The sequence below is a fragment of the Lathamus discolor genome, chromosome 1, assembly GCF_037157495.1.
Source record: "Lathamus discolor isolate bLatDis1 chromosome 1, bLatDis1.hap1, whole genome shotgun sequence".
NCBI classification, from domain to species: Eukaryota; Metazoa; Chordata; class Aves; order Psittaciformes; family Psittacidae; genus Lathamus; species Lathamus discolor.
Genome location: NC_088884.1, coordinates 56,328,254 through 56,349,839, shown reverse-complemented (window position 1 = coordinate 56,349,839; position 21,586 = coordinate 56,328,254). Strand labels below are relative to the sequence as shown.

At 39.3% G+C, this 21,586-nt stretch overlaps 2 protein-coding genes across 2 annotated transcripts in view; one reads left to right on the top strand and one right to left on the bottom strand.

Annotated features, from left to right (window-relative positions):
• Positions 1-20,248, bottom strand: part of LOC136010716 (potassium voltage-gated channel subfamily KQT member 1-like) — a 475,694-nt gene extending 455,446 nt beyond the window's left edge. The window contains exons 1-2 of the mRNA XM_065672339.1: positions 20,179-20,248; positions 18,235-18,798 (exon numbers count right to left, since the gene is read on the bottom strand). Of these exons, the coding sequence (XP_065528411.1) occupies positions 18,235-18,617 (383 nt within the window). The 5' untranslated portion in view covers positions 18,618-18,798; positions 20,179-20,248. The remainder of the gene's footprint in view (positions 1-18,234; positions 18,799-20,178) is intronic.
• The window catches only part of CCDC91 (coiled-coil domain containing 91), a 562,122-nt gene that overhangs the window by 186,183 nt on the left and 354,353 nt on the right, over positions 1-21,586 (top strand). The gene's annotated exons all lie outside the window — the stretch shown is intronic.

Below are 21,586 nucleotides of genomic sequence, written 5' to 3'. Positions count from 1 at the left end.
GTAAGGTAACCAGGGCTATAAGATTTGCCTTTTCTTCATATATCTAGTATGAGAGGAGAACATGAGTTCTCAGAAGCCCTCACAGGCACTGAGTATCCCACTCGTTGGATTCTGTGCCTCATCAGGCAGTTTCTTCACCCAGACAACTTTTATTTCGAATTAGCAATCCCAGTGATGGGTAAATACAGAGACACAAAGAGGTGTATAGACTTTTTCATACACCAAGACAGTGTAAAAAGCATGCAGAACTTGGATCTCTTGAAGCTCAGACCATCCTTCAGTCAATAGTCACTGGAAAGCAGGAATTTTGCTGGTCCCTGAAATAACCACATCAAAAAACTAAAGCATAAATTTACCAAGAACATATTAAAACTCATCAGTCTCTTGGTTCTCATTTTTTTATGAGACTGATGTTCCATTTCTACCATTGTCACAGTTCTCATTTCTATGCAAGATACATGTATAAAGGTATAGAAAGGCTTCCTCTAACCTCTAACTAAGAAGTTAGCCCCCTAACTTCTCCCAGATCCCTGCCATTTCAGTTGGCTCCTTTCAAAATCCCATTGTTTCTTTTACAGTTTTCACCTGTAAGAAATAAAAAGCCAGGGGTAATTCATATGCTAAATATTTTCTAAGATACTGAGAATGACAGTGAGCTTTACACCTTTTCTCCTTTTCCAATTTCAGTAAAGCAAAGAAGGATTTTTACATACCCTGAAGGTATTATCACTACATGTACAACCACATTTCCTATGAGGATTTAGTGAAAGTAACCAAATTTGTAAATGAAAAAGTCAAGAAAAGGTGATGCAAAGTGCCAAGATGTATGTGCATAAGGGTGTATAAAGGAAGACAATTGGTGCCATTTATTTACTAAGGGACCGAGAACTGTCCAAAGGCTACTAATACAGCCTACAAGTTTTCTAACTTCCAGCTAATTGCTGCTTCCCTCCTGTATTTATGTGTTAAGACTCTCTCTTTTTTTTCCCCCATTTCCAAAACACAGATTAAACCCATTCAAATTCACTTTAAATTCACTTAATTTATGGCACTATATATTCTGGCCAGTGAGTGTCACTCCTTCCCAGTGAATAACAAAGGCAACACTTTGCAAGCACACAAGGTTGGTCTTTCTATGAATAAAGTATCATGTTCTCATATAAAATGCATGTATTTGAAATGTAGAATCACTGCTGATCACTTTCAGTCATAAAAGAGAATGTCTTGTTTTTTGCAAGAAGGGAAGGGTTAGCTTCAGAGCACCTGGATATATCCCAGTTTCAATAATCTCATTTCCCAATCCAAATAATAATGTAAAACCCTCCTGCTAATGTCAAGCAGAAATGTTTCTTCTCCTTGTAGACTACACTATTGAGAATTTCAAGTACTGCAGTGTTCACATCTGGTGATCATGTTTGTCACTTCCGTCAACTGCATGACACAACAGGACAATACCTACAAAGCACATGAAAGTTAAAGGTGTTGGTGAAGATACATTTGAGACTGACATTCAGAGCAAAGTTAAAAAAAAAAAAATCTGAACATTATATGCATCCCTTTCTAATAAATAAAAATTGAAACCACCATGCACACACAGGAGAGAAAAACTTTACATAAAATGTCATGGAAGCCTTTGTGAAAAGACTGCTTCTTTAGCTACAGCTGGATTAAGGCATTTCTAAAATAGGTTGTAACCCACAGAAAGAATGTGGGTTACATTTTCTTCCACATGCAAAACCTAAATGAATGACTGCAGCACATCTACCTCTTGAACTGAATTAGAGAACATATTACCAGCAGATCACCCAGATTGCTAAAGATCGTTTTGTTTCCTAGTAAGTGAAGGTACAAATCCCATGACCTGACCCAGTTCTGTTAATACTGCATGACTTCTAACATGTGATTATTCATTCAAAATGAGAATATTTTGAGGAGTATGAGACAGACAAATATATTATAAATCAAGCCTGACCAAAGAATATTCCAGATTCTTAAGGAATTAAAAGTGGGACTCAGATTGAAGAAAACACCTACGGACTGTTCAGATATCAGTCAGTTTAATACATCATGAAAAAGGGCAAAAAGAAAGAGAAGAGACATGCCAGTTTTATTTTTTGTAATGTGTTTAAGATGGTTTCTCATATACAAGGGCTCCCACCATGATGAACTTCCAGTCAGAACAATTATTTTATGCTTTTTACAGATTTCTAAGTACGTAATATACACTTGGTTAAAGGACTGAAGTTAGATTTTTCCTCTATATAGAGGGAGGGCAAAGGGCTACGATGGAGGATTATGAAGGAAGCTAATGTGCAAAATGGCTATGGCAAAATAAAATCTCTGACTCACACTGTCAATGGTGGTTTTGTTCACTTGATAATTTTGTGTGCTTCTGTTGTCTTGTTTTGATGATAAAGATTCTTTTCTATTGATGGTGTGTTCTTTCATCTCATTCCCTTACAGTTTTTTGTAGCTAAAATAGGTATTCTCTACAGTGACAGTGAATTCTGGACACCATTTTAGATGCCAAGCAGGAGACTACATGAACCTGTTTTGCAGGTAACAACTGCAGCTCTCTTTAATTTCTGTTATAACCATAAACAGTCATTGTTCCTAAAAATGAAGATTATAGGATAATTATTAAATTTAATATTGCCAATAATAACATGTTTTGATATCCCAATATTTTTATTGAGACAAAACCCCATAAACATTTTCAACACTTGGAGGTTTATCTATCTTATTTCTGAGGTTTTAGAGTTAAAACAGCAAAAGTCTTGTCAGACATTAAACAAAGTAACATTTCTACAATCAAGTTTTTCTTTATATCTAGCACCCCCTCCACATCTCCATCCGCTACCTGCCTGCAGCTGCATCCTGCTCTGTACCTTCCCTACAACCACCTACTGACGAGCACACTTCTTGCACTCTATATTCCCTGTGCTGTCCCACAGAACCATATAGAGGAGCCAGAGCTGCACACCAGGCTGAACAGAAAGCTGGCAGAACAGAGCAAGTGAAGGCTAAAGGAGCCCACAAGACTATGCATTGATGTGGAGTACAAGTTTCCTCCTTACTCTGTACAGAGAAAAGTGAGATTCTGAGCCAGCACTCAGACAACAAGAAGATGACTTAGATGAGCTCAGTGATACTAGCTTTAGAAAAGGAAAAAAGTGCAATGAAAGCCTGAAAAATAATCCCTAACTGTATGAGAATGAAACTTCACCAACAATGCCATTTTCACAGCTGTGTTCCACAGTCCTTCATATATGGAACAAAACACTCTGCATTGACAAAAACTGTGTTTTATAGTACATTACAAGTATCACTGGGAAATATTGTACAAGATTACCTAAATTTCCTCTTTCCATAAATAATATAAAGAAAAAAATATATCCTCTTCAGCAGGCGTATACAGCATTAGTTATTACATAGAACACAATATTTTATTTCCTTTTTTTTCTAGTGTGTATAATCTCAGTAAAAAGCTGTCTTTCCAGTACTATCAGCTGAAAATCTAAACAAACCAAGACTCTCAGTTCTACTGCTCAGGCATGCACATGTGACAATTTTCTGTTGGCTTCCTCCTCTGTGACAGCCTTATACCATCTAGTTTTGAGTCACAGAATCATAGAATCATAGATTAGTTAAGGTTGGAAAGGACCTTAAGATCATCTAGTTCCAACCCCCCTGCCATGGGCATGGACACCTCACACTAAGCCATGTCACCCAAGGCTCTGTCCAACCTGGCATGATCACCACCAGGGATGGAGTATTCACACCCATTTCAGTGCCTCACCACCCTCACAGTAAAGAACTTCTTCCTTATATCCAATTTAAACTTCCCCTGTTTAAGTTTTAACCTGTAACCCCTTGTCCTGTCACTACAGTCCCTAATGAAGAGTCCCAACCCAGCATCCCTGTAGCCCCTCTTCAGATACTGGAAGGCTGCTATGAGGTCTCCACGCAACCTTCTCTTCTCCAGGCTAAACAGCCCCAACTTTCTCAGCCTGTCTTCGTATGGGAGGTGCTCCAGTCCCTTGATCATCTTTGTGGCCCTCCTCTGGACTTGTTCCAACAGTTCCATGTCCTTTTTATGCTGAGGACACCAGAACTGTGCACACTACTCCAAGTGAGGGCTCCTGAGAGCAGAGTGGATGGGCAGGATCACCTCCTTCGACCTGCTGCTCACGCTTCTTCTGATGCAGCCCAGGATATAGTTGGCTTTCTGCACTGCGAGCACACACTGAAACTGGCTCATGTTCATTTTCTCATCAACCAACACCCCCAAGTCCCTCTCCACAGGGCTGCACTGAATCTCTTTCCAACCTGAGGCTGTGCCTGGGATTGCTCTGACCCACGTGTAGGACCTTGCACTTGTCATGGTTGAACTTCATAAGGTTGGCATCAGCCCACCTCACAAGTGTGTCAAGGTCCCTCTGGATGGCATTCCTTCCCTCCAGCATATCAACCAAACCACACAGCTTGGTGTCATCAGCAAAGTTGCTGAGGGCGCACTCAATCCCACTGTCCATGTCAGTGACGAAGATGTTGAACAAGACTTGTCCCAACACCAATCCCTGAGGGACACCACTCATTACTGGTCTCCAGACGGACGTTGAGCCATTGACCACAACTCTTTGCATGCGGCCATCCAGCCAGTTCTTTATCAACCGAGTGGTCCACCTATCAAATTGATTTGCCAGCTCCTTCAGGACATGCGGATGGATTTCATCAGGTCCCACGGACTTGTGCGTGTTCAGGTTCTTAGGATGATCTCAAGCCAGATACTCTCCTACAGTGGACCCAAGGTCTTCATTCTCACAGTCCCTGCGTCTGCCTTCCAAGACTTGGGTGGTGTGGTCAGAGCATTTGCCAGTGAAGACTGAGTCAAAGAAGTCATTAAGAACCTCAGCCTTTTCCAAATCCAGGGTAGCCAGTTCTCCCTATAGCTTCTGGAGAGGACCCACGCTGTCCCTAGTCTGTCTTTTATTTGCAATGTAACTATAGAATCCCTTCCTGTTATCTTTCATATCCCTAGCCAAGTTTAATTCTAACTGGGCCTTAGCTTTCCTAACCTGGTCCCTAGCTTCATGGACAACAACCCTGTGTTCTTCCCAGGCCGCCCGTCCTTGCTTCCGCCTTTTATAGGCCTCTATTTTCCCCTCGAATTTTCCTCAGCAGAGTCCCAGAAGACAAGTTCCTCTGAGTGTAAGAGGTGCCTTAAACCAAGGCTTTCCCAATACCAACAGCTCCTTCCTGATCACAACTTCCCAAAATGCTGGAACCCTCCCCCACTAGTGATGTTTTAAAATTCAAACGCAACCATTCTTCCTTTTCCCAATTAATCCCAGAGGACTTAGACCTGAGATGCTCTAATAATCTTGCTGTAGGCAAGTCTGTGGGCAACTGCAGTCTGACATCTCCATGAGGACTCCATGCTGAAGTGAGTGGGAATGGCAAGTACCTAATTACTACTCCTCACAACCAACATGAAAATAGACCTTCCCATTCTAGTGGAGCACCTCCTGTATGAAGATAGGCTGAGGAAGTTGGGGCTGTTCAGCCTGGAGAAGAGAAGGCTGCATGGAGACCTCATAGCAGCCTTCCAGTACCTGAAGGGGGCCTATAGGGATGCTGGGGATGGACTCTTTGTCAGGGACTGTAGTGACAGGACAAGGGGTAATGGGTTAAAACTTAAACAGGGGAACTTTAGATTCGATATAAGGAAGAAATTCTTTACTGTTAGGGTGGTGAGGCACTGGAATTGGTTGCCCAGGGAGGTTGTGAATGCTCCATCCCTGGCAGTGTTCAAGGCCAGGTTGGATGAAGCCTTGGGTGGGATAATTTAGTGTGAGGTGTCCGTGCCCATGGCAGGGGGGCTGGAACTAGATGATCTTGAGGTCCTTTCCAACCCTAACTATTCTATGATTCTATGATTCTATGATTCTTTACTTTAAGTGTTTAGAAACCGAACTTGAAACAGGTAAGGGATAATTTCTGATATTGTCAACCAGAGTCAGACAGACTGAAGATGGCAAAAGTAACAGAAGCATTTTTAGATATAAAAGTATACAAAACCTGAAGTGGTACTGTTCCAGGCAATGATATACGGTATATATATGATCCCCTTCACTTAACACAGGTAGCAGTTCATGGGTGGACACAAGCTCAGTGTGAAGAAGCTGAGACCACCCTCTCCTCCCACTGGATGTGTGTCCTGGAGCTGAGCCCCTTGTGATACCACTCAGGACCCATGGTTTACATGGCAGCCCCAGAGACAGGTTTTAGCCATGGCTGTCAATGTCCCTGCCATAGCAGTTGAGCTCTTTATATTCTCAGTGCACACCAAAGGCTGTTAGAAAGAAGCCATGGGGCTGAGCTGAGAGAGCAAGCTGTGAATGTGTTATGACAAAAGTGCTAGAGACAAGTAGCTGCAACAAAGGTCAATTCCCCCTTGCACCCTAAGTAAATCCACTCCCATAAACAATCCTTCTGCACCATTTTCTCTAATACAGTCGAACAGCATTTCCTTCTCCCTCCAATATCTTTAAACCATGAGTCAGAACATACTGCCTTCATTTTTTTTAAGGTTACTATATCTATCATTGAGCCATGCAATAGAGTGCAGGCTAGCTTTGGTAAGTCTAACCTTAAAGATAAATGGCTTAACTAATTGCCAACTGATCTGCAGAATCAAACAAGCTGCAGCTCTGTTGCCTCTTAGGCAATCAGGAAACCTCCTTGTGGATTGCTCCTTGTAGCCTCTGGGATGCTAAACATAGCTCTAACCAATGACCTTTTTAAACATAGTGGAGGGAAAGAACCTTGGGCAAGAGCCAAATTCCTTGTAAAGAACAGAACAATAGTTGAATATATGGTAACACATACAAACCTTTAGCAAGACTCACTACTAAATACCACTGGTTTGCCTTTAGGCCTCATTTCATGTTTTTGTTGGAAAAACAAGCTTTTCCTCTAACCACAGTGGCAAAGTCTACCAGTGTTAACTTGTCAACAAGTGACAACCAGATCTTGGGTCTACCTAAATATTTCTGATTAGATTTCTGGGATACTTATAGGTAGGATAAGTGGATGGGTGTGTTTGATATTGTTGGCTTGGGGTGAAAGTATTTAAAGCTTGTCATGTGGCAATTTCCCTTTCCCCACCAGCTGCCAATTTGGCCGCCTTATGTTCCCTGCTATACATACCCTCTCCTGCAAAGGGCAGTTCTCTATGGTGGAAGGGGGTGAAAGCAGCTTGTGACTGTTTACTTGCTTCAAGCAGTTATTTACATCAGCAGACAGCAGTCTCACTTGTTGGCGGCTGTTCAGTTCCTAAAGGAAAGGAGCTGATAAGGAGGAGATATAAATAATTAGCAACTAGTAGAGCTGGTCCACTCTTTCGTACCCTGAACTGAGAACTGAGGTGCTGCTTTCTGGTATTTTGTGTATCTCTGAATTTTTCTGTGACTCCTGAGGATGCTAGGTCATAGTTTGAGCTATCACTTCAGCAAATACTGTTTTCTTATTCTACCATATAGCTGTTAAAAATAGAGAAGTATTTCCTCTCAAAACAACTGGCTTTCTTTTCCTTCTTTTTTTTTTTTTTTTTTTTTTTTACTTTTATGAAGACAGAAACTTACCTCAAATAATTTATTTGCAGACTTTTCCTTGCTGTCTCTTAAAAGAAAGTTTTACTTATCAGATGGAACAGAATTACCTGAGAATTTCTCATATGGTTTTGGATTCTCACTTGAAGTTCACACCAACACAAGATGGAAGTGCCATGCTTTCCCAAAAGAGGTCCTACTAATGTACAGTAAATTTTAGTATTTCTTGATTTCTCCTAAATTCCTTAAGCCTCATGCATGCAAAAAAAATACTACCGCTTTTTTCAGCAATGTGTTGAAGCCATCATCCTTAACTTTGTTTCAGGCATTAACAAATTTAAATAGGCAGTAATACACTGGACGCCTGATCAACCAGGGTTAAAGGTTACAAATGAGTGCCTCTTTGTGCCCTGATCTTCCTAAACAATTTCATTTTGGAAAGTAGCTAGTGCAAGTGTAAACATGTTTCTCTTGGTTGTAGTCAGGGACAAATTCTATTTAGTAGATTAATTGGCCATGAGTATGCTCTGCTGAGGCCTGCAAACACTTGGAACTAGTAAGTTAACTACAACACTGAGAGCAAAATGATGTCAAGTACTTTATCAAGGGTGAACCCTTTCAAGGTCGTGCTATAGCAATCTCATTTTCCATGGAAGGCAAACCTAATGAAAGCTCTTAAAGGAGAAATAATAATCATACCTCCTTTTAAGTTTTGCATCAAATAATACCATTTCTGTGCATGTGTTTATCTACTGAAGATAAGTGCACTTGAAGCATTGATATATGAGATGCTTGTGCGAATGTTATCTCTTGAACAACAAAAAAGGGATAAGTGAGGAGAGGACAAACTTATGAATTAGTAAACAGAGATACACTCCTTGGCAACCAAATACAAAATAGTAGCTTTGTAGCCTTTTGAGCTTGCCAAACTCAATTGACTCTGCAAGGATGTGCTCAGAGAAGAAAACATTTTTAGAAAAATGCGAGCTCTGTAGAGAAAGAAAATCAACAAAAAATATTATGGGAAAGCTACTGAAACCTATGCTCTGTAGTATTTAGATGCCTTGATCATGGATCACCGTTGTTTTAAACACAACCAGACATGCCTTTCCCCTGCTGTGCTCCTTCCTCAAAACTGTGACCTACTTCACTATATTAAAGCCCTTCAGCTAAATAATCGCAAACAGCTTATGTGTGTCTCCAGTTTAAATTAGATCCAAACCTTATTTTTTTATTATTTCTTTTATAATTTTATTATCTACCATTTGCTGCAGCAAGAGGTGAAGGCAAAATGTTCTGTTCTACTAACACACTAGGACAGAAGAAATCTGGTTGCTTCAGCTAAATTACAAGAAAAAGAGATTAGATTGACGTTGGTATGCCCAAGTAAACCTCTGTTCAACTACTCTCATTAGAGCTTCAGCTTTTTATTTCATGATAGACTACAGAGTTGTCCATCAGAGGCCAATAGTTTTAAGACAGCCTATTGTTGTGGAGAATAAACGAGTTTATCCGACAGAAAGTTCTTTGAGGGGCTCCAGAAGCATAGGCTGCTTTTTATTTTAAGTGATTATTTTGTGGCAAGAAAATTAAGGAGAGAATTTCTTTTATGTTATAAAAGTGCAAGATATTCCCATTCCTGAGTGCATGAAGTACTTCACTTTCTTCTAAATGGAACTATACTCTTATATTAAATAGCCATGTGCTTCTAGAAAACATTCCTTCCAGTCTGCATAAAACCTCATTCCTAGTGCTTACATATTTTTGTTATCCAAAGGAGTTTTTGGCTAAGTCATAAAGAGAAGGTTGTCCATGTGCCTTTGCAGGCAAGTTTTGACGTCCCTTAGCTCTCTCACAGATCTATTTCCAGGCTCCTGAGGCTTGATGTTTTGTTGAAAGGTCTTGTGCTTATACATATATGATCATACACAAATTAGAGTTGGTTGGAAATTCTGGTAAAGGAACAATTTTTCTGCTGAAAATACCAATATGTTAAAATTAGAAAGTAGTCTGGGAATGTGCTGGTTTCAGCAGAACTGGAGAAGGAGACCAGACAGGTTTTAATGGAATCTTGCCTAGCTTTGGACTCACTAACAGGCAGCCTGCCTGGAGGCAGTTTGGGCATATCTGACTTTCTGTTTTGTCTCAGAATATAATATTTTCAGGTATTTGAAGCCCTCAACCAAAGGAAAATTCCATCTATAACATGGGTATATTGATGATATCTGCTTTCAGTTTTTCCTTCAGATCATTCTAGGGTGCACCCAGAAATGCCAGATAGCCCCACTGCATGTAAAATGAGGTTGTTCAGTTGGCTCCAATCAGAAGTAACTAGGTAATATTTCTACAACACCTATAAAATCTAAAAGGTAATTTACAAATACACACTACTATTCTGTATTATCACCTGCAGATGTATAAATTGCCACAAATTAGTTTGAATCAATAGATAATACCAATGCTGTTCAAATCGCAGCATGAGCCACACATCATACAAAAAAGATCTCCCACTTCAAAGCAACTTTCTGAATCAACTGCCCAAAGATATACTTCTAAAACATCCACAGCTCCTACTAGTAAAGTATTTCACCTTTTCAAAGCATTGAGCAATCTATTTGCTGCTTTTTACAGAGCAGTAAGATTTGGGTTTTGCCTTTTCTCTGCATTTATCCACAAGTAGTCCAGAACTGACAAATCACATTCATGAATCAACTGATCTTACAGAAACCTTTTTGTCAGTGCCCTGACATTCCTAGGATTTAAGCTTCCTGATTTAACTGAGTGTCTGTATCTTCCACTAACGTCTGTGCTGCTATGTTTGTCTTTTTTTATTCTTACCTCCATGTCTTGAGTTTCTGGATGTCCTCTCCTTCCCTGGGCACAGGAGTCAAGCTTCCATTTTGTTTCTATATGACTAAGACTTTCTGGAAGAGACCTAATCAGTTCTTTAAACATTGACAGAAAAAGTTCAGCATTGATTTCATGATCAGTGTCCATGATTCGGATACGTTTATCACTGACCTTGACTGTGAGACCAAAAAATCAGTAGGTTTCGGCATATGATCTATGACACATATCCACAGGGACAGGAAATTAGCACCGCCATTTACAAAGTAATGCCAGCCTCTTTCTAGTACTCACATTAATTGGTGTTTCTTAGGTTCAGTATAAAAAAAAAGGGAAAGAATAAATGCATATCATGATGCTGTGCAAATATATTCAGCAATAAGTTAATGCCAGCTTGATTATTATGAAGGTATCATACACTTTTCTTCTTGAATTTTATACCATGTGAAGTCCACAAGTTAATGAGCAATTGTAATGTTAACATCAAGGAGTATCTTTTTATTTTGCTGGTTTATGAAAGAGCAAAGGTTTTTTTTCACAAAAGCATAACCAAATTCCATTACTATTACCATATCAATACCACACAACAGTATTTATTTTCACTATAGAAACAAATGGTTTCACTATAGTAACAACATTAGCCTGTAGAGACATTAGTGAATATTCATTCCAGTCTACTACAAAATTTAGCTTCTAGAATAAGATGGATTGAATTTCTTAAATAAATGATGGAAAAAGTCATCAATAATTTCAAAAAATGAAAATAAAACTTACTTACTCTGTGGCTTTGTGCCCTGTGGTTAGGTTATTCTGTGCCTAAAGTGAAGTATGCTCAGATCAAAGTTCTTCCTTAGGAACTTTTGTAACATCTCTGTCGTGAAAAGACTCTCTGGTGCCAATCTAATTGAGCTCAAAATGAAATATTTTCATCTTTGGGGTTATTAATTTATTTCTCCTCTATCCAAATGCTGATTTTAACAAAACATGAAGTAACTTAGTATCTCTGACATGTCTCATCCTCTGTCAATATTGGTTGAAACCTGCCAACTGGCTCAAAAGTTTTTGGTAAGGCACTTTCAGACAGACGCACTCAGACAGTGTGGTTGAATAAACCTCATTTCCTTAGGAAAAGAGGCTAAAAATTAGTAGCTGTCCCCATGTATTTTTAGAACAGCTGAATCTTAGAACTTTCAGAATCCTAAAGACAATTCTGTTTAATATTACTTCACCTCCATTAGCAACTTAAGCTATTCCACCATATCATCCAATTGAACATGCATCTCTAGTTCTTGAGTTTCTTCCCTTTAATACTGCTCATCTTCTGGTACCTGAAGCTCATCATCATAGACATCAGGTTAGTTCCTCTCTGTAGCTAGAATACAGATGAAAAGTGGATACTGCAGTTCCAAATTGGAAAATTCATCAGTTCAATTCTGTATAAAATGCCTAAATAAGTAACTGTTATGCTGGCAAGAAACACCCTAAGCCTGATAATGATGATAATAATAATAATCCCTAATTTACCCTTATGAAAGTACACCATGTCCAGACCTAAGCTGTGAGATCGAGGTCGAAACCAGAATCTCAACAGCAGTCATATGCTTATAATTACTCTGAACTTTAGTTGTTGCTCATGTTGATCATATTACAATCACATCACTGGAAAAGGCAAAATATCCACTTGCATTCTAGAGATAATTGTGGAAAGAACAAAAATTGGAATCTGAAATACCCTTTGAGATAAACAGTTATAAATAATGTGGCTATAGGCTCCATTTACAGATAAAGACTGAAGCAGGAGAACACGATGCTAACTTAGTTGCTATGTATATATTAAGCTTCACTAGCTGAGAGCTGCTACACCCAAACCAACCAAACGACATGCAGGCAAATGCCCCACAGTCATTAAAAGGAATCACTAGATCCTTATATTTTTGCCTTTTAATGTTCTTTACATAATTGGCAGCTGTATGCCAAAAAAAAAAAAAAAAGGAGTATCAGCCAGAATGGTGGCTCTTCTTCAATTGCATTGACGGAATGCAACTACAGCATTTCTTACGTGTGGAAGAACTGAAAAAAAAAAAAAATGAGAAGGCAAAGTTTGAAGAGAAACAATCGTAAGAGAAAATTTCAATTTTTAATTCGTCCCAATACTCTGAACTCTGATGGGGCTTTTTTTGTATTACTCATGGTGACAAACATGTCAGTACACAGAATTGTTTCTAAAGAAAAAAACCCTTAGCTCTCCAGCCCCCATTTTACAAACATGTTCACGATCATCTGCACTTTCCTCCCAAAGTTTTAAATTAGTGACATTATTGATATTTGTCTTATTTTTGTAAGGATCACACACTTTTAAATTACTCAACAGTAATTCCTTAGATTAGTTCTTTTCAACAAGCTACCAGGACCATGTACGTGTGTGTACATGTGTACCTGTGGGAAGCAGTCTGAAGGATAAGAGAGGTAACAAAGTAAACTTAAAGAAGGTTTTCATATAAAACTGAGCTAATTGTATTTATGGTGGCAAAAAAGAGGGCTCTCTCTCATCCCATCCCAGTCCTGGCCAACTGGTTAGTACAGGTTCCAGCACCATCAGACCATTTGCTGACATGCTGTAACTCCTTAAGGTAACAAAAAAGCTATTCACCTTCTTGCTGTGCTAGATTTCTGCCATTACTTGTTGACTTAGGTTAAGTGGGCTACGGTGACTCCCAGAAGCAGCATATGTTACACAGGAGAAATATGGGGCCAGGGCGGAAGAAGGGAAGGTGAGAGAAGAAACGTTACACTCTTTGTATCAGTAAACTATTATGCCAGCTCTTGTGAAACCATACTCTCTCCTCATCTTTCCCATGCAGTCAACAGAGACAGGCAGCATTGCCTAGGAATGATTCAGAGCAATAGCCATTATTCTTTCTGACTCACCGTTTGGAGGAGTTGTTTCCCCATAAATCATAAATGAGCCTGGAGAGCAGACTTTGTTGCTAGGCAAACTCTACATTTGTGAAACGTTTTGTAGTCAAACCAGGTGGCCTGCAGTACTTGCCAGATGATTTGCAGTGTTACTTTGCAATTATTCTGTACAATTTCATATTAAATTTAACAGGTGACTATGATCCACTAGGAGCACTAAGAGAACAGTGGACAGTACTTCAAGATGCTGGATGTGTACTACTAACATGATGAAGATTATCCACTTTTTCCTGCTGGGTTAGGTTTCTGCTAACATTGTAAGTTGAACAGGTTAACCAAGGATATCCGAGGACAACTAGAATTGGCAGGAGGAAGTTGAATGGCTAAGGTGGATAAGGAGAGCAGAACTGGAGGTAATTTGTTAGAAATGGGTTGTCAGATCAGCTCACCCCATCCCATGGGAAGTTACAGGATATAAAGACTGGTCTCACTTTTAAATGAGAGCAAGGTCTAAGACTCATTTAACAAGTGGCCAAACCAGCACAAAGTAACCTGGAACAGCTGCAAGTTCTCACTTAAACTTTCACAGTGTTACACGACAAGAAAATGGCAGGCCTGAGAACACAATCTCAGAGTCCCTCTCATGGGCCTCCCTCTTGCCTTAGACTTGCCTCCCTTTTCAACCAGCTTGTGGTTTCTCTAGTGACTGCCAGCAAGCTTTCCAGCTGTGCTAACTCCAGTGGTGATGCTGACATCCGTTCACTAAAAACTGGACTGAGACCAACAGCTCCTTTTGTATCTCCCCATAGTCATTACTTCTTCTTCACTATTGTGTTGGACAAGATTCAAACCAGTTGCCTATGGGTGAAAGGTGCCTTCTCCCGTCATGAATTCCATGCTCCCTCTTTCCCCTAGCTTCCAGATGTCATCTCCTACCCCTTCTTCCTCCCAGTGGCTCTCTAAGCTTCTTGACCATATACAGCTGTCCCACAGATCCAATTCTTTGTGCCTATACTAGACTTCTGATCTCCAAAAGTTGCTAGTCCTGTTTTAATTTGTCTTTCCTGCTTAAGTCTGCTTCCCTTTGTTCTTGAACTAGCCTGCTTTTGTACTGCTTTTCCTCCTGTTTCAACATCACTGGACCAGTCTGTTTTTATGACAACACAATCTAGCCTTCTGTCTACAGGTCCCAGGTTCTCCTCCGTCCGTATTTCACCACACTCAGTGTAGCCATTTGTTCTGCTTCCTCACTTCTTAGTCCAAGTGCTACCCACCCAGGTTCCTTCTAAGCTTCTGGCTTGTAACCGAAAAAGACTTAGCTACCCAGCCAACAGCAGCTGAAAAAGACCAAAATTAAGTCACAATTAAGATGTTCCAAAGAAATGGAAAAGCTAGAACAAGGCAATTGGACTGCTATGAGTAAAAACAACAGAGTGTATCTGAGAGGAAAAGGTACTATGGATCCACCTTGCTTGCTCAGATATAAGGCTGGTTAACCTGTGCAAACTAAGTTGCTTTCTTCTTGGAACCTGGGCTGGTGCAGCTGAGCAGCACAGGGCTGCACTGTGATGTAGACATAGCCTTAAACTGACACAAGGTGGCCTACATCACTCACAGAACAAAATAACAAGACAGCAATCAGTTCTTCTCCCTGAACGCAAGTTAAACCATACTGGTTTATTACCAGTGACCACTTCAGTGTATGAGTGCATGTGGGTGCACACAGAGTGATCCTCTTCTTTCAACAGGCTTAAGTCATACCCTCCTACTTCTGGTTCTTTGCCTCTAGAAACATGGCATAAAAGCTGGACCATCTTCACCCTTTGCCAATGGCCAATGTGGCCTGCAAAGGCTTGGCAGTGTAATATTCCCCACCACAACTGCATTCAAGCACTCTGAGCATCTACATAATTCTCAGCTTTGGTTAATGATCATTTCTACCGTTTTTTTTTTTTTTAATAGGGGTCAATAAACTTACTATCAGGAAAATTGTCCGACTTCACCCCTCACCACTCAGTTCAAATGTATGTGAACACAATATTTTAGACAAATTAACACAATAGTCTAAACTATAATCAAGCCATTACAGTTGTAATTAAATGTATATATATGTTTCAGAAACATCACATAAATAAGGCTCCACTTGCAATTAAATGATTTAAATGTGGGAATTTGCCAAGTAACTTCATTACCATCCATAACTCATCGCCAAGATGGACTTATTTTTCATTCAAAAGATGAAATATGAGGCTTATACCCTAATATCTTCACATTTGGATATGATTAAATCAAGTGCATAGCTGAGTTTAGACATCAAATTCAAGCCAGGCACACACTTCATTTTTTGGACTGAGGACCATATGGCGAAAAGCTGGACTCTAACATATATTGGTATCCAATGCCTTAAAGGTTTACATAGCCACAAGAATTGGTTGGTTAGGGTCAATATATTACTATTGCATGTCACAGCTTTTCTCAAGCCCCCACCTCTTTCTAACTTGTCAGTGAGATCCTCTACTCTGTTCTTGGGGATTTCAGGAGTTAAGTTTTTCACAGTACCTACAGTGAAGCTGAAAATTACCTAAGTGAGGTTTCCAGGACTGGGAGGGGGAATTCTCAAGCAAATCCACTCACTCCTTCAAGTGTTTTGTTTTGAAACCATAATTTCAGCCTAGCATAACTCCACTAAAATAACACAAATTCCAGATTTAATTAGGCAAAATAATTCCCTTTTCTAACATGTTATAAAGTTCCTTAAGAAGCACAAGTTTACTCCCTTAAAAGGAACTTGAAGCATCAGACACACTACTAATGTTATAGGAGATGATATTATCTTGGTAATTTCAGAATACAAGAGGAAGGTCACCTAGGTCACCTCTTGGAGCACTTGCTGTTCCCTCGCCTTGCCTGTTTCTGGAAAGTTAGGGGGTTTGTAGCTGAACTGGCTCCAGATCAGAAGAGACTCCAGTCCCTCTTGGATAGAAAAGTCCCACAAGTTTACACATAAGTTATGAGGTCTTTGTGGCACATGAAGGACAAAAGGACAATGAAGGGACACTGAACATCCAGTTCCTCCAGGCTATACAAACATCATCTACATACTTGGAAGAATGGATTTGTTATGAAAATAGTCATTGTCATATCAACTCTGCATAAATTACCCCAAACCCACAGATACAACATGGAAAACCTTTTTAAAAGAAATTACAGCTTGTTCTCATTATAGAATTAACTGTATTTTAGATTAGCACTTTATTGGTTTAACAATGTTTAAATTTAGTGATAATTAGTGTTGTAAAGGATGTTCTTTCCAAAACATAAACTTGCCATGTAAATAAACATGCCATGTAGTTATTGGGATAATCAGTAGGACAAATATTCTTAAGAAAAAATACTGGCCAAAAATTATGTCTAGTAAGTTTCAAGTAATCTCAAAGAAAAAGCATTTGAAGGAGGTCAGTTTACATATTCTTTCTTTAAAGTCAGGAATCCTTGAACAGTTAAAAAAAATCCAATTTTCTCCAATTTTCTTGTTTGGGGGGGTGTGTGTAAAATTTTTTTTTTATTTATTTATTTTAATGGCCATTGCAGAATACAAGTCCATACTAAAGGTATGAGATGAAAGCAGAGGATGAAACAACTGTATTTTAGCAAGAGGTCCCAACCCTAAATAGGCTTAAATCATTACTATTCACATATTTAAATCTTCACAAAATTACACTCGTTTAAGCCTTAGGGATTGTTGTATACTATAAGCATACTTGAAAGAGGCCCTATCCTTTCACTTGGCAAAATTTCATGAACCAAAAACCCTTTCAAAAAATCCATATATGATTTCGAGTGGTGAAAGGCAGTAAATATTAGTAAAACCATCTATTCCATGCCAAATAGACGCATTATGATTCATTCTTAGAATTACCATTTATTTCTCTGGGCAGCTACTGACTACAGTAAGTGATAATGTTTTTTCCAAAATGCACTCACGTCACAAAAGTTCATCTAAGACAAACGGAGTCATTTCAACACTGCATTTCTTTAGGATATATGCTAATTTTATAATAAAAGCAAGGACTTTTGGCTCAGTTTGCATACACTATAGCCAGTAAAACTTCCTCTTGCCTCAGCAAGAGCACAATCGGACCCTTTCTACAGCTAAAATGACAAATCATCATTCTGCTAAGCATCATTCAAAACAGTAACTGAGGTCTTGCAAAGCTTGACCGGTACTATAAGCAGCTCAAACAAAACAGTAACAGCTGCACTAATATATTAACCACTGTTTTCAAAGGGTAAATGGAAGCCTTAATTTCATCATTGTGTGTACTACATATGTGGTATAATGAAAAATTTTTGCTAAATTTGTACTCATTATGTGTTCATGGCTGTAAATTAATTCAAATTAGTAAAGTTATGAATATCCAACAGATCACTTGTTCTGGCACTTCAGCATGAGCAAAACTGACTTACACTTACTGACTGTCATCACAGCTGAACCTTCCACACCTCATGATAAAAACTGCAGTGTCTGAAGGTAGAACAATGTAAAGCAGCTAAGGCAGCAATAAAAACTGCCACGAGCATATACGACTTCCCCTCAGAAATATCAAATACACTGTGTAAACCTGACAAATATCATGTGACAAATAAAAAGCCCTCTTCTGGAAATGTTAATGGATATAGCATCCGATCATTCAAGAAACTGGCTTGTCCATTGCTTTCAGTAGGATTACTCATGTAACAGGTGTTCAGCCCAGGAGATCAAGTACTGACTATGGTACTGAAGTATGATTTCTGGCTGATTAAGGGCACAGTTTGATTTTCCTTACACCAAATATGATGTGAAAATGTAGGTACTTACACAGTGAAATGATAGATAAAACACTTCCATCCACTGGGCCTCTCCAGGAAGTTGTAGACATCTCCCTGCATACTAGTTTTAGCTAAGTAATGGCTATAGAAACACTTGGTTGTGCAGGCCCTGCAGACTTCACCTTCTGCCAAGGCTGCAGCTCTTGTGCCTTCCTCAGGGTTGTGGGGAATCCTGGATCCATTATTCCCTGGGGTTTCTGGATCCAGCGCCACAGAAGAATACTGCATATTGCTTAAGCTTCCTCCGACTCCAAGCAAAGCTGCAGATTCCCTATTTCCATTCAGACTACTCAGCTGCGAAGTGGAGCCTTGAACCTGTCCACAGCGGTTATACATGGGGTGCCCAACAGTTTCTCCACTATCACAGGACATGCTGTAACAACACACAGCTATTACTAACGCTGATCAATATTTAAAATCACAAAGGAAGTATTGTATGTCCTCAACAGTGAGGGTGTTCTCCAGCAGCTGATGACTTTCTGCTGTTATCATGGAGCTTCTCTGTGACACAAGTGTGAGCTGTCAGCCTGTCACCTGCTGTCATTCACAGCCTCTGAAATTAAATCAGAGAAATGTATTAGACAATGGTGCATGCTAGATGCCAGAAGCAACAGGAGGCTGGGAAAGGAAAGAGGCTAAGTTCTAGAGGAACAAAGAAAATTAAGATTCACAGTTACATTTGTGAGGGAAGAAGCTTAAAACTAAACAATGCAACACAAGTACAGCAGCGGCATTGCCTTGGGAGTTGACCCATTTGACATTATTTTAAGCTGAGCAGTTCTTGAAGTGTCTTGATTAGAAGTGGGCCTGTGAAAATTTCCTAGAATTTATAAACTTGCTGTTACCTGAAATACACCTGATCGAAGTTTTGAACTTAACACCTACACCTCAAGAGGTCTTATCTAGAGCAGCAATGTTACAAAAAGATTTTAAATAAATTCTTTCAGTCACCTTATGGGATCTGATCTTGCAGTCCATGGTACTCAGGAACAACTCTAATCAAGTGTAGAAATTACAATCCAATTAATAATAACTGTCACTGAGAGGTTAATATAGTTAAAAAGCAAAGGATGAAAGATTCCTGGCCTGATTCTTGATTTTCTTCAAGCCATTTAGTGTTTGCTGCTAACTCTGCTACTCTCAAGTTCCTAGAGAACTCAAAATATGTATTCATGGGGCAGATTTAAACTGCTGTGAATACAAATACTTAGCAGCAATATTAATAATTTTGTGAGACGGACAGCAGCTGTCTTCCTGAAGTGTAATTGTTTTCTACTGCCTCATTTCTTTCACACCACCATGAAAAGGTTCCTTACCTAACATGCTTAGCTAAAACAGAAATATGAAAAACTTCTGAAAATATAAGTACCATGAGATATACTTTAACTTCAAAGCACTGCTGATGTCAATGTTAAAATTATGTCTGTAATGTCGTAATGTAGTTATCTGCAATATAAATCCCATGTGCTTAGGAGTTGCAGCTTACTGCTCTTCTGAAGAGGAGAGGCTCACACCCACATTTTCAGTTAGAGAGAGAATGTCAGTTATAGCATGCTCATTTCTGAACACTGGTTATGGTAAGGCAAACTGATGCATTTCTACATTAGTGCTATAGCAAACAGAGAAATACTTGCTTTGCCTCATCCTTTCTCTGAACAATGAAAAGCTGGAGGGACCAAATATTAAAGTTAAAACACACAGGCCTTCATCAAAGTCTAACTATAACAAGAACACAAGAAACACCTACGAGAAGTACACTCCTTCCATATGATTCATTTTAGGGTGCTGAGGCTATCTAGCCAAGTGCTTGAAGCAAAGGCCGGCTACCCAGCAGTTGCAAAAAAAGCCACTTGAAACACATTTGCTAGCTTGCTTGATCAAAACAGGGCATCCCACACAGTCATACACAAAACACAGAAAACCCTGAACCTACTTTCTCTTGTTGCCTGTCCTTCTATTCCTTCTCGTTAATGCTCCCTCAGCTCCACGTAGCATACTCCCTGGATAGGTGCAGGGAGAGAAGCTGCTGCCTGACTCTGACCCAGCTTATCAAGTCCCACCCTGAGGAAGGCAGGAGCCCTCCCTTCTATCTGCCTTATATGGCTACCCTTGCAAAGACAGAGAAAGAACTAGGAACAGTTTTGACAGCTTCAGAGAGGAATTGCTTCTGCTTCTTCCGGTTGTCAAACCAGCAATCTCAAGCAACAGCTTAATTTTGCTGGATCATCCTCCTTTCCCTTCCAGCTCTTTTATTAGCTGCATACACTTAATTGTAATGGGTTAAAAGTGGCATTTCCTTACTGCACATCTTTAAAGAAACTGAATTAGGTGTTGCTTGTAGCTGGCTGGATGCTCTACTGAGGAAGCCTAAACAGCCAGCTTCAGTTTGTTTTTCCCATCAAAGTTTTGGCAAAGCCAAAAGCAGCACTTCATTATGATACATTAAGTAATGGAGTTCTCTACTGTTGTTGCCTTTCTAAACCACAGGTCTTGTTTTGTTGTGGGTTTTTTTTTTTTCTTTTTTTAATTAATTTGGGAGGAAAAGAATCCCAAACACAAGCATTCCAGCATCAAACTCATTTTATTGCTGAACTTTCTAATCAGGAAGAAGAAAGCAAATATTGCTATTTCTCTCTTTTTCTCCTTTCTATAATAGATATCAGACTGCTGTCCAGAACACCAGCATTCTGAACATGAGTTGGTTTTCCACAGCCATGTGGTCAAGAGTGAAATAGAGGTAACCATTTCATCTTTTCTTCTGGCAGTGAGGGAATGTTGTCAATGTACATGGTCTACAACTTTTATCGTAATTGCTCATGGGGCTAAGACCTCTCATTCCTTGGAAAGATTATCCCAGAAAGTTATTTTCTTGGTTTCCCAAGTCATGTTTCCGTAACACTGAAAAAAAAAATTGTTCTTAGTTCCTTTATTTTTCTGATAAAGGTAGTTTGATCAGTCTCATGTTTATTCTTCTCTAAAAATCAACCCCTCCAGAACACTGTCCTTGGAAGCTGTGTGACCCAGTTTACACTGTGTACAGAACTGAATACAGTATTCCAAATGGTACAGTAGGATGTCCATGGAGAAGCACTAATAACTGACTGGAGCCTCAGAAACCCTTCTCTGGATTTTTGCTCAAGCTTCTTCCTTGAAATGTTTTCTTAATTAAGTAATACCTTTACACTCTCTGCTGTATTAACCTTCTCAAAAATTTCCTAAATGCAAAAATTTCTGTCTGTTCTCATCTCTGACTTCCCCTGAATATAATCATTCAAGCTGTAAATAACTATGCAAAGTATGTCAAGGAAAAAAATACAAACAAACAATAATTATCTTGGGTA